The sequence below is a fragment of the Aethalodelphis obliquidens genome, unplaced genomic scaffold (assembly GCF_003676395.1).
Source record: "Aethalodelphis obliquidens isolate GAN/ISIS:26980383/991018 unplaced genomic scaffold, ASM367639v1 scaffold27, whole genome shotgun sequence".
Taxonomy (NCBI): domain Eukaryota; kingdom Metazoa; phylum Chordata; class Mammalia; order Artiodactyla; family Delphinidae; genus Aethalodelphis; species Aethalodelphis obliquidens.
In genome coordinates, this window is record NW_020837971.1 from 7,289,831 (window position 1) to 7,304,071 (window position 14,241).

The 14,241-nt window shown below is 34.6% G+C and overlaps 1 protein-coding gene across 1 annotated transcript in view; it reads left to right on the top strand.

Moving 5' to 3' along the window:
• KMT2E (lysine methyltransferase 2E (inactive)) overlaps positions 1 to 14,241 on the top strand; it is a 98,582-nt gene that overhangs the window by 55,418 nt on the left and 28,923 nt on the right. Inside the window, 4 exon segments of the mRNA XM_027123846.1 lie at positions 4,397 to 4,455; positions 5,345 to 5,517; positions 9,514 to 9,552; positions 13,904 to 14,134. Of these exon segments, the coding sequence (XP_026979647.1) occupies positions 4,397 to 4,455; positions 5,345 to 5,517; positions 9,514 to 9,552; positions 13,904 to 14,134 (502 nt within the window).

Consider the following 14,241-nt stretch of genomic DNA (forward strand, 5'->3'; position numbering starts at 1 on the left):
GCAGGCGGACTCTCAACCACTGTGCCACCAGGGAAGCCCTTGGGATTGGCTTTTTTTTTACTGAGCATAATTCCCTGGAAAGCCAGCTAATTTGTGGCATATATCAGTATCTCACTTTTTTCTATTTTTAAGTAGTGTTATGTGGTATATATGTACCAGAGTTTGTTTAACCACTCACCTACTGAAGGACATTTGGGTCATTTCCACTTTTTGGCTATTACAAATAAAGTTGCTCTGAACATTTGTGTACAGGTTTTGGTGTAAACCTAAGTTTTGTTTTCTCTGGGATAAATGCCTAAGAGTGCAATTGCTTGGTCATATGGTAGGTAGTTGCATGTTCAGTTTTATAAGAAATTGTCAAATTATTTTGCAGAGTAGTTGTATCATTTTTTCATTCCTACCAGAAATGGATGAGTAATATAGCAATTTTATTTTTAAGGATTGCTTTTTGTACTTTATTTTTATAATTATATGCTTGTTTAATTATGTAAGAAGTAGTCACATCATTCTAAAGTCAAATATTTAAGACAAGGTACATTCAAATAAGTCTAACATTTACGACCCCTGTTCCTTCCACTTTGGAAGTAACAGTTTTTAAAAAATTGATTATTCCTTCCATTGTTTGTTATATTAGAAACAGATATGCATATATATATATATATATTTGTATTCTCCTCCTTACTTAGATAAGCAGTAGCATAGCAGAGTTTTTGCCACATTAGTTTTTTGTCTTAAAAATATATCCTGAAGATCACTTCATAGTAGTAATATAGAGATTGACTCATTTCTTTCTGTAGCTTCAAGGTGCTCCATCTTTTTCATGTACTGTAGTTTAGTCATCCCTTTGAGTGGACATTTGAGTTGTTTCCAGTCTTGTGTAATTGCAAGTGGAAGTGGGATTGTTCAGTAAAAGGGTAAATGTATATATCAAATTTTGTCAGATATTGCCAAATTCCCCTCCAGTAGCAACTGTCCAGTTTTGAATTCCCACCAGTCATGGGTAAGCATGCCTATTTTCCCCAGCCTCACAGTAGAGTTTTTGATGGAGTTGGAGTTTTGCTGGTTTAACTAGATGAGAGATGGTAATCTCAGTGTTTTATTGATACTTTTCATTTGTTTATTATGAGTGAGGTTTTTCCTTTTTTTCTTTTTTATTGGAGTATAACTGCCTTACAATGTGTTAGTTTCCGCTGTACAGTAAAGTGAATCAGCTATATGTATACGTATATCCCCTCCCTCTTGGACCTCCCTCCCACCGCACCCCCCCATCCCACCCATCTAGATCACCACAGAGCACCGAGCCGAGCTTCCTGTGCTTTATAGCAGGTTCCCACTGGCTATCTGTTTTACGCATGGTAATGTATATATGTCAATCCTAATCTCCCAGTTCATCCCACCCTCCCCTTCCCCCCCGCACCTCGCCGTGTCCACATGTCCATTCTCTACGTTTGCATCTCTATTCCTGCCCTGGAAGTAGGTTCATCTCTACCAGTTTTCTAGATTCCATGTATATGCATTAATGTACGATATTTGTTTTTCTGACTTACTTTTCTCTGTATGACAGACTCTAGGTCCATCCACATCTCTACAAATGACCCAATTTCGTTCCTTTCTATGGCTAAGTAATATTCCATTGTATATATGTACCATATCTTCTTTATCCATTCATCTATTGTTAGACATTTAGGTTGTTTCCATATCCTAGCTATTGTAAATAGTGTTGCAGTGAACACTGGGGTACATGTGTTCTTTTGAATTACGGTTTTCTCAGGGTATGTGACCAATAGTGGGATTGCTGGGTCATATGATAGTTGTATTTTTAGTTTTTCAAGGAACCTCCATACTGTTCTCCATAGTGGCTGTATCAGTTTACATTCCCACCAACAGTGCAAGAGGGTTCGCTTTTTTCCACACCCTCTCCAGCATTTATTGTTTGTAGATTTTTTTTTTTTTTTTTTGCGGTACGCGGGCCTCTCACTGTTGTGGCCTCTCCCATTGCGGAGCACAGGCTCTGGACGTGCAGGCTTAGCGGCCATGGCTCACAGGCCTAGTCACTCCGCGGCATGTAGGATCTTCCCGGACCGGGGCACGAACCTGTGTCCCCTGCATCGGCAGGCAGACTCTCAACCACTGCACCACCAGGGAAGCCCTGTTTGTAGATTTTTTGATGATGGCCATTCTGAGTGGTGAGAGGTGATACCTCATTGTAGTTTTGATTTGCATTTCTCTAATAATTAGTGATGTTGAGCATCTTTTCATGTGCCTCTTGGCCATCTGTATGTCTTCTTTGCAGAGATGTCTATTTAGGTCATCCACCCATTTTTTGATCGGGTTGTTAGTTTTTAAAAAATTTTTTTTAATATTAAGCTCCATGAGCTGTTTGTATATTTTGGAGATTAATCCCCTGTTGGTTGCTTTGTTTGCAAATATTTTCTCCCATTCTGAGGGTTGTCTTTTTGGTTTGTTTATGGTTTCCTTTGCTGTGCAAAAGCTTTTAAGTTTCATTAGGTCCCATTTGTTTACTTCTGTTTTTATCTTCATTACTGTAGGAGGTGGGTCAAAAAAGATCTTGCTGTGGTTTATGTCAATGAGTGTTTTTCCTATGTTTTCCTCTAAGAGTTTTGTAGTGTCTGGCCTTACATTTAGGTCTTTAATCCATTTGGAGTTTATTTTTGTGTATGGTGTTAGGGAGTGTTCTAATTTCATTCTTTTACATGTAGCTGTCCAGTTTTCCCAGCACCACTTATTGAAGAGGCTGTCTTATCTCCATTGTATATTCTTGCTTCCTTTGTCATAGATTAGGTGACCATATGTGCATAGGTTTATCTCTGGGCTTTCTCTCCTGTTCCATTGATCTGTATGTCTGTTTTTGTGCTAGTACCATGCTGTCTTGATTACTGTAGCTTTGTAGTATAGTTTGAAGTCAGGGAGTCTAATTCCTCCAGCTCCATTTTTCTTTCTCAAGATTGCTTTGGGTATTCAGGGTCTTTTGTGTTTCCATACAAATTGTAAAATTTTTTGTTCTAATTTTGTGAAGAATGCCATTGGTAATTTGATAGGAATTGTATTGAATCTGTAGGTTGCTTTGGGTAGTATAGTCATTTTCACAATATTGATTCTTCCAATCCAAGAACATGGTATATTTCTCCCATCTGTTTGTGTCATCTTTGATTTCTTCAATGAGTTCTTTATAGTTTTCTGAGTACAGGTCTTTTGCCTCCTTAGGTAGGTTTATTCCTAGGTATTTTATTCTTTTCATTGCAGTAAATGGGAGTGTTTCCTTAATTTCTCTTTCTGATCTTGCGTTGTTAGTGTATAGGAATGCAAGAGATTTCTGTGCATTAATTTTGTATCCTGCAACTTTACCAGATTCATTGATGAGCTCTAGTAGTTTTCTGATGGCATCTTTAGGATTTTCTATGTATAGTATCATGTCATCTGCAAACAGTGACCGTTTTACTTCTTCTTTTCCAGTTTGGATTTCTTTTCATTTTCTTCTCTGATTGCCGTGGCTAGGACTTCTAAAACTATGTTGAATAAGAGTGGTGAGAGTGGACATATCCTTGTATGAGTGAGGTTTTTCTTTGATTTTGTTTCACTTTATAATAGTTACTAGCCTTTTTACAGATAGTTGGGTTTTTTTTAACATGTTAAAATCTTTTTTTTTAATCATGGGGTAAATATCTGCTGATTTTCAGTAAAGCTTGCTTAAAAACTGACCATTAGGGAGGACAGTCATTTGAGTGATATCTGCTTATTGTTCTGTGATAACTAGAATTATCAGTGATGCTAGGATAGTTTTATGTCCTACTAGATATTAAGGCAAGTCTTATTACTGAGTAGTAGGTATTTCAGTCTAAAGCTCTTATTCTCCCATCTCAGCTCCCATGTAAGAACTATATCTAGTTATTTGACATTTAGACTAATAAGTTTAGACAGTGAAAACGCTTTGGGGGCGGAGAGCGGGGCAAGTAAACAGTTACTATGGATAATGTACTTCATGAGCGGAGGCTGGGGGAGGTTAATGAAATATTTTGCTTAATTGTTAAATGTTTAGTGTTTATTATTTCAAAATTGGAAATTAGGCAAATAGTAATAATGACGCTAACATGCCTCCCCAGACTTTTTGGTTTGTTCAGTTTGGAAAAAAAAAGTACTAGTTTCCAAAGTAAAAAATTATTTTCTTAACACAACAGAGTCACTTAACTGGCATCTACTGCTAATTATGCTAGATCAAATCTAAACTGTAAGGCAAGTGATGTACATATATTTTATACTGTACATTTTTCAATAAGAACATTAGAGAAATTATCAAGTTTATCACATTTAAAACAGATCTGCTTTATATCTAAATTTATGAAAGTTTATAAATAATCATGTTAATATTTTAATATAGGAGTTTGGATAAAGAGAGGGCGGTGCTACTACAACGCCGGAAAAGGGAAAATATGTCAGGTGGGTGAAAAGGATCTATACTAAATTAACTTTAGTATGATTGAGAGAATAAGAGGCCTGCATATTTTTTAGTCAGACGTAAACTGCTTGCTAATGAACGTTGATTGTATATATAATTTACAATCTCAAGTGGAGGTTTTAAATACTCTTTTTTTACAGATTTTGTAGAACAGTAATGTATTTATTTTAGGAAATATGGAAAATAAATAAAAATCATCCATATTTTCTTGCACATAGGTAACCTATTGGTTTAAAGATGTAAAATATGTTTGCTCTTTTGAAAGATGGTGATCCGTTAGTTGATCATGTGCAATAGTGTTTATTTCATTTTTAGGAACAGGATTTGAAGTTGTAACATATGCTAAACTTTCACTTTGGCTTATAAAACATGTTGCCACCAGTACAACTATTTTTGAATAACCATAGTTTATTGAACTGTGTGATGGACATTTGGGCTGTTATTATAGATAGTAACGTCATGAAACCCTCTTGGATAAGGGTTCTTTTGTACTTTTCCCATTTTATCTGTGGATAGATCCCTAGAAATGGGGTTGCTGGGTGAAGAGGGTAAGTGTATATAGAATTCTGCTAAATATAGCTAAATTCCCCTTCATAGAGAATTCTGAATTTCCACTGGCTATGTTTGTTAAGTGTCTGTTTCCCACAGTCACATCACCTGAGTGTGTTGTCAGATTTTGTATCCTTTCTAGTTTAACATCAGAAATATATTTGCAGTTTGCATTTAAATGTGTCTTACTGAGTGAGGAAGTGAAAAAAAATGTTTATTCTTCAGAAAGGTGGGGGAATAATAGTTTGTCATGTGGAATGCTGTTTTATTGTTTGAAGTAGAAGTATTACTTGTGCAATAATTTTTATTTTGCCTTTGAAGATGGTGATACCAGTGCAACTGAGAGTGGTGATGAGGTTCCTGTGGAATTATATACTGCATTTCAGCATACCCCGACATCGATTACTTTAACTGCTTCAAGAGTTTCCAAGGTTAATGATAAAAGAAGGAAAAAAAGTGGGGAGAAAGAACAAAACATTTCAAAATGTAAAAAAGTAAGTTTTTCCTATTTTGAAGATGAATAGATAGGAAGTAGTAGAAGTAATGGATAGTAGCTAGAGAAGGTAGCAGCATCTAAGCTTACTCAAACTCATTTAAAATTTTTAATGTGTTTTAAAGATTGAAATGGAGTAGAGAAAAATGTTTGCAAACTGCTTTAAATCATCACTCTGATGAGACTAGTCATAGAAATGCAAAAGCTAAAATAAGATTTAGTGGGTTGTTGGTTTAGAAAACAGAAATAACAGTTCTAAATTTTTAATAACTTATAAAGAGGTAGAGGAGCATATAATGATTGTGAATGGTTGTTTATAGCTGTTTGTCTCTGAATCATATTTAATCATTTTAATAAGGCTCCACATTTGTTGAGTTTCTTATGATCTAGATTTTTCTCACTTAAATTTTTGTATTAAAATATCAGCAGGAGGGGCTTCCCTGGTGGCGCAGTGGTTGGGAGTCTGCCTGCCGATGCAGGGGACACGGGTTCATGCCCCGGTCCGGGAAGATCCCACATGCCACGGAGCAGCTGGGCCCATGAGCCGTGGCCGCTGAGCCTGCGTGTCCGGAGCTTGTGCTCCGCAACGGGAGAGGCCACAACAGTGAGAGGCCCGCGTACTGCAAAAAATATATATATATATCACCAGGATATGATGGCAGAAAACTATTTATAAGCCACTTTTTAATAAATTTGTTATAATTGCTAATGAAGTTTTTTGTCATGTAAGGTAAAAGATACTTTCAATAATGACTATATATTTATTAAAGAGTGAAATTATACGTAGGTATAAAATCATTTTTTTTGAGTAATTCTTCATGATATTATTTGGTTATTTAATAGGCAGCATGTATTTTTTTTTTTTTTTTTTACATTTAATTAATTTTGGGGGCTGCGTTGGGTCTTGGTTGCTGCGCACAGGCTTTCTCTAGTTGAGGTGAGCGGGGCTACTCTTCATTGCGGTGCACAGGCTTCTCACTGTGGTGGCTTCTCTTGTTGTGGAGCACGGGCTCTAGGTGCGCGGGCTCAGTAGTTGTGGCACACAGGCTTAGTTGCTCCGCGGCGTGTGGGATCTTCCCAGACCAGGGCTCAAACCGGTGTCCCCAGTGCATTGGCAGTCGGATTCTTTTTTTTGTTTTTTTGTTTTTGTTTGTTTTTTTGCGGTACGCGGGCCTCTCACTGCTGTGGCCTCTCCCGCCGCGGAGCACAGGCTCCGGACGCGCAGGCTCAGCGGCCATGGCTCACGGGCCCAGCCGCTCCGCGGCATGTGGGATCTTCCCAGACCGGGGCACGAACCTGTGTCCCCTGCATTGGCAGGCGGACTCTCAACCACTGCGCCACCAGGGAAGCCCAGCAGTCGGATTCTTAACCACTGCGCCACCAGGGAAGTCCGGCAGCATGTACTTTTAAATATCTTTTTCATTTTCTAATTTCACCTCCCTGTTTAAAATAAGTCTTGATTCTAGCAGTCTTCACATATGTGTCTCTAATTTTGCTATTCTTCTCCTGTATTTTATTCAGTCTGGACAACTATTACCAAATTCTCCCTCTGATTTCTGATATGTTATCTTTACTTAAGCTGTTCCCTTCATTGTTCAGAATATTCTCTTCTCCATCTTTATCTTTTAAACTCCTACTCTACTTTGAGGCCCATCTAAAGCAGTACTTTTTTCGATGAAATTTGCTATGATGATCTTTCTTTGCATTTCATCATGGCACTTGAACCTATTATTACAGCACTTAAGCACATTTTGCTTTATTTCATTGTTATTTTCCTCATCTCAGATTGTAACTTATACAGAGAAAGTGATTGTCTATTAAGTGCTTTTTACAATTTAGGAACTCGTGTTTGGTATTGACCTAATTTTTTCATCTACTGCTTTCAAATTATGCCTTCTCTGTTTACTGTATAAAAGTTACTTGGAAACGTTATCCTTGTGTAGTTCTATTTTTAGGTCATCTAGATTAACAAATCTACTTTTTTAATAAAACAGATTTTGCATTTTCTCTGGCTGGAATGACTTTTGGCTATTTAAAATGAATCAATTCTGTCTTGGAGCACATTTTATTTGTTTCAGAATATTGTTGTATATTTAAAAAGAATTTTTTCTCTCTTGTTAAGTTAGTAATACTTGATAAGGGTTAGAAAAAAAAATCCAGGAACTGGGCGTAAAAGATTTAGTTTGCTTTACTGTTAAGTTTTTACTATTATTTGGGGGCAATATATAGTTAAAAATATATAGCAGAAGGATATATCTAATTTCGCTTTTTATTCAGCCTGTTGTTATGGCTAACTGTTAAAAATGTGAATGGAGTTAACAATAGACATTCTGGACAGATGACATTTAAAAAATACTCATAAAACCCTATTAAGGTATTGTTGGTTGGTGTTTTAGCACTTTAGGGCTTTGGCATGAAGCGTTAACACTGTTAATGACATGGATTGTGTATTGTGACCCATATATTAGGATTTTAATTTTTTTTTAATTTTTTAAATTTTCTAATTTTACTTGAAAAGAATTTTTCAAACTTGATATTAAGTTTTTCATAAAACTATGGTCAGCACATATTACTTACTTATGAATGTTCTATTTTTCTTTCAGTGTTTCCTCTGTAAATCAAACTTGCATCTTCTTTCATCATACTTCAAATTCTTCTTTTGTTTCAGCAGCACAGCCATTATCTAGGTTTAAAAATCTTTAAGTCATCTTTAGTCTTTGACATTCAGAGTTATTGTCAAAAGCACTATTGATTTTTCCTTGGGAATGTCTCTTCAGTATATTGTTATTTTTCTTCCTTTTTGCTTCTATAAACCCAGTCTACGCCCTTATTACCTCTAGTACAGTAATATCTTCTTTAATTTCTCCAACTTTATCCTCTTTCTACTTTAGTCCATTCTGCATTTGGTTCTGACATTTTCTGTGAATATCGTTTTTATTATCCCTTCTTTGCTCAGAGGTATTTCATGGATTCCTCCATCATAGTGAAGAACATACGGTATTTAAGTCAGAATCTTAAAATGTGACTTTTTAAATAAGGCTTTCATGACCTACTTTTACATTTTTTTTAGCCAGTCTTACGTCATAACTATTTTCAGTAGGTAACAAGTGCGGTATATTAGTTTTTCTTTGAGTGTGACATATTTCTTCCTATTGCGTGCCATCTTTCATATTTCTTTAGTACCAGAATTGTATTTCTTTCAGTTGTCCACCTGTCTGAACATATCTATTCTCCATAGTCCTAGCTCTTTTTCTGTGTTTTACGTGAAGGTTCTTTGCTTCTGCTGCTGCTTCTCCTTCTCCTCCTCCTCCTCTTTTTAATAAAACTTGCTGTCTTCCAACGTATAGTCTGCACACAAATTTGGAACTTAAATAAATTAGGAACTATATTGCTTACTCTAGGTTTAGTGTTCGTAAGTCTCTCGAAATAAGAGTGTACACTTTGGGGAGTGGAGTGGTGAAGTAAGTCTTAGATAACACGTTAGGACTTGGCAGATTAGAGAGCTCCCATTCAATATTTACTGAGTAAGTACAGTTCTTTTCACCATAGTGCTTATAATTTGAGTCCCTACTAGTAAGTGCTCAAGTATTACTCTCTAGTTGACTTAGAAATTAAAGTAATAACAAAATTATTTTAACCCACCCCAAAACTTGGCTCATGACTTAAAACTACTGCAATATTTTTAATACCTTCCAACTTTTATCAAATATTTTTCCATGATTGTAATATTGAGCACACAGAAAATTTAGAAATTTTCTTAGCATTGTATCTTATACATATTTTCATGTTATTACATAGTCTGTATTTATTTTTAATAGTAGTACAGTGTTCTAGTAGAAGACTTTACTTCAACATTCCCCTAGTTCTGACTGTATTGGTTATTACCATATTTTGTGTTATTTATGCGACTTCAATAAAAAGCTTGAGTGAACTCATTTTTAAATATTAATTATATCCAGTTTTTAAAAAACTAACTCAGAATTCCATGTTATTTCAGGCCTTTCGTGAAGGATCTAGGAAATCATCAAGAGTTAAGGTAAACACATTAAATTTAAGCCCTTATTATCAGTTGTCAAATATCTAGTGGTTAACTAAGTGGTTGCTTGTTCATAATAAAGTAAATTATGCTGTCTTAGTTCTGTGTCATTTTATTGCTTATATTATCTTTACCAGAAGTGGGACCATAGAGAATTATAATAGGGTTAATATACCACTCTTGGAGTTTATTAACACTGTTAAAACATTAAACAAAAGGAGATATATAAGTAATCTCTAATAGTAAAATTTCTAATACTAAAATTAAAAATTTTCATTTATCATTATATTCCGTGTCTCCAGTACCACTAGTATTCTAGACATAGAAATGCAAAATAATATTTGGAATTAGAAATTTTGCTCTTTTGCAGAGTTGGAATTCTAGTGATTTAGTTGTCAGTAGTTATAAAATATTATAAAATCACCATAGATTCACCGTGTAAGTACAAACTGGTCACTTGTGCCTTGAATTAATTAGAATACATCCTCAATGTTGTAGATGCCAAGATTGCTGAGAGAAGCAAGCCCCCCCAGCTGTGCCTCCCCTTAAAAGATAGGTTTCTGTTGGATCACGGAGGTCAACTATACAGTGTTACTCTAACTTTCTAGGTTAGGTAGTAAAGGAGAATGAATATCTCAAGTTGCCAGATATTAAAATAGGGTGTGGGAAGCGTGTTAGAATACATCTGTTGTCCCCATAGTATAAAGTGTAATCATTATTAATTATTCCACATTCCTGGAAAACAGATCATTAAGCAGCTGTCCAATGATTATTCTTGCATAGTTTTGGAACTCTTTCTTAAGAATGTTAATACATGGTGTCACTCAGCATACTGCAAGTCCAAAGTCTTATACAATGTTCTGTATATGTTAAAGTTGGGGGTTTTATATTTACTATATTAAACTTGTATTTATGGGATTTTCTCTGACACCAGAATGAAGAGGTCTGAAAAAGGGTTTTTTATTAAGCTGTTGGAACTATTGATACTCCAGTGGTTGTCCTTTTTTCCCATTTTATCTAATCTGAATAGCAGGCTTAATGAGGAAGGAGCATCTTTTACTTAACTGAGATATTTTCATTTATTACGTAAAGAAGTGACAGATTAAAATTTGAAAAATGCTTTGTTCACCTTTGAAAATTTTTCCGTTAACTTGAATATGTCTTTAAGATCATTACATTTCTAATAAGTAATTCTGTCATATTAAAAAGGCTCAAGAGATATAGAAGAGCTGTATTGAAGAGAAACCAAGTTAGTAGAGGATTTATTTGGGGGGGGGAGGGAGAGCAAAAAAAAATTAAAAGCTGAGAAGATTTCTTTAATAAAGCTGATGAAAACCTTAATATGTAGTGTCATATAGGAGAAAGACAAATACTGTATATTATCACTTATATGTGGAATCTAAACAATAAAACAAATGAATAAGTAGAATAGAAACAGACTCACAGATACAGAGAACAAACTAGTAGTTACCAGTGGGGGAAGGGGTGACAAGGGCAAGATGGGGTTAGGGGCTTAAGAGGTACAAACTACTATGTATAGAATAAATAAGCTACAAGGATAATAATAATAAGCAAAGGGAATATAGCCGATGTTTTATAATCACTTTAAATGAAGTATGATCAATAAAAAATTTTGAATCACTACATTGTACACCTGAAACTAATATAATATTGTAAATCAGTTATACCTCAATATATAAACAAATAAATAGGGGTAGTAAAAAAAGTGATTGTAAACTTTTGTGTCTGTATATAGTATTTGAAAAACATTTTTGTATTATATAAGCCATATTCACTATAGAAAATTCTGAAAAATAAAAAAAGAATAAAAATAAATAAAGGCCCAAAAATATGTGATGTTTCATATTTGTATAAAAATCTGTTCTTTATCAAGTGGTCATTATAATGTAGAATATATAATTCCGTAAAAGATCAGTTGGTAAAAGAAACCTACCCCTATCAAATAGTTGAGCAACTTACTATCGTTTGTTTCATTATAGAAAAGAATACTTTTTGTAGTAAAGATTAGTTACTTATATGGAAGGTGGACTGATGGTAAATTTTAGTAAGTGTTACCATACACATGTACATGTCTAACAGCATATATAAGAATTTTCATGAAATCTATATGTGATTTTTAAATTTCACAGTTATGGTAGGTTGTACACATTATAGAAATAATCTATCTTCTCATAAAGGTGTTCCGTTCTGTAGAAAAATTGATGAACAGCATTTGCAAACAACTAAATTGAAACTTCTTTTGTTAATAAATCCATTATAAATTTGAATTATGCTATTGATAAGATATATGTTTTTGTTATCTGCATTAATTGATTTTCGTCCTAAGACTGCAAATAATTAATTGAGGGAGTCCAGGCTTTAATAAACTTTTTAAATGTGTGGTAATTATGCCTTTCTCTAAGTTGCATTCCAATGAGAAAAGGATTCCCTTTTTGTTTCCTAAAACCTATTGAGAGGTTGTAACTTTTCACTGCTTGGCATTTAGCATTCTTTTTCTTTTTTAAAAAAATTTTTATTAGAGTATTGTTGATTTACAATGTTGTGTTAGTTTCTGCTGTACAGCAAAGTGAATCAGTTATACGTATATCCACTCTTTTTTAGATTCTTTTCCCATATAAGTCATTACAGAGTACTGAGTAGAGTTGCCTGTGCTATACAGTAGGTTCTTATTAGTTATCTATTTTATATATAGTAGTGTGTATATGTCAATCCCAATGTCCCAATTTATCCCTCCCCCCTTTCCCCCTTGGTAACCAAACCATAAGTTTGTTTTCTGCATCTGTGACTCTATTTCTGTTTTGTAAATTAGTTCATTTGTACCATTGTTTTAGATTCCACATACAAGCGATATCGTATGACATTTGTCTTTCTCTCTTTGACTTACTTCACTCAGTCTGACAATCTCTAGATCCATCCATGTTGCTGCAAATGGCATTATTTCGTTCTTTCAATGGCTGAGTAATATTCCATTGTATGTACCACCTCTTCTTTATCCATTCATCCATCGATGGACATTTAGGTTGTCCATGTCCTGGCTATTGTATATAGTGCTGCAGTGAACAATGGGCTGCATGTATCTTTTCTGCAGACGTATGCCCAGGAGTAGGATTGCTGGATCATGTGGTAGCTCTATTTTCAGTTTTTTAAGGAACATCCATACTGTTCTCCATAGTGGCTGTACCAATTTACATTCCCACCAACAGTGCAAGAGGGTTCCCTTTTCTCCACACCCTCTCCAGCATTTATTGTTTGTAGAATTTTTGATGATGGCCATTCTGATTGGTGAGAGGTGATACCTCATTGTAGTTTTGATTTGCATTTCTCTAATAATTAGTGATGTTGAGCATCTTTTCATGTGCCTCTTGTCCATCTATTTAGGTCGTCCGCCCATTTTTTGATTGGGTTGTTAGTTTTTTTGATATTGAGCCGCATGAGCTGTTTGTATACTCTGGAGGTTAATCCCTTGTTGGTCACCTTGTTTGCAAATACTTTCTCCCGTTCTGTAGGTTGTCTTTTCGTTTTGTTCTTGGTTTCCTTTGGTGTGCAAAAGTTTTTAAGTTTAATTAGGTCCCGTTTGTTTATTTTTGTTTTTATTTTCATTACTCTAAGAGATGGATCAAAAAACATCTTGCTGCATTTTGGCACTTAGCAATCTTATCTTACAGATTTTAATAGGGGGTATGAGGAGGAACAAGCACTTAAGCTTAAAGGTCTTTATTTTGTGAGACATTTTATTCTCATGTTGAATTTATCATGTGGACAGTTGATTATAGATCTTGGAATTATACAAAATTAAGATATCAAAGTATATTTTTATTATAAAACATGTTAAAAGTTGAAGTATTATATCAGAAAATAAGTTTATACTTAATATGTAGTATGTATAGTTTACATAATAATTGCAAATTTATTCTGGTTAAATAGAACTGTGAGTACAGAGTAGATATTGGCAGTCTCAAAAAAATTATTACACGCTATCTTTTTTTAACTGTTAGCTGACAGTGACTCCAAAGTTTTGGGTATTTTCAGTTTTATTGAAAGCCTCCATTTGGCTACAGTAGTGAAGCTTAAATTTCTGCTATTCAACTTAACTCTGCTTCCTTCAGTTTTCCAACTCGTGTGTCTGGCATCAGTATAAAAATGTATTAAGCTGCTCACTTATGGTCTTTTTTTTTTCTTTTTCCTACTAGGACCAACTTAGAAAGCCTATCATTATTTCTGGTTTATATTGTATTCTTTTATATAGATTGTCATATTGTGTGTGTGTGTGTGTGTGTGTGTGTAAATACTTAAAATCCAGATATTAATGCTTAGTTTGCTATGATTTTAGGGCTCAGCTCCAGAGATTGATCCTTCGTCTGATGGTTCAAATTTTGGATGGGAGACAAAAATCAAAGCATGGATGGATCGATATGAAGAGGCAAATAATAACCAATATAGTGAGGGTGTTCAGAGGGAGGCACAAAGAATAGCTCTGAGACTGGGCAACGGAAATGACAAAAAAGAGATAAATAAATCAGATTTGAATACCAATAATTTGATCTTCAAACCTCCTGTAGAGGTAAATATATCATTTGCCAAGAGATGATAAAACAAAAACCTTTTTCTACTGTATATCTTAAGTACTTAGACTGAAAGCAGTCTGGTTTTAGTTAATCTCAACTTTTC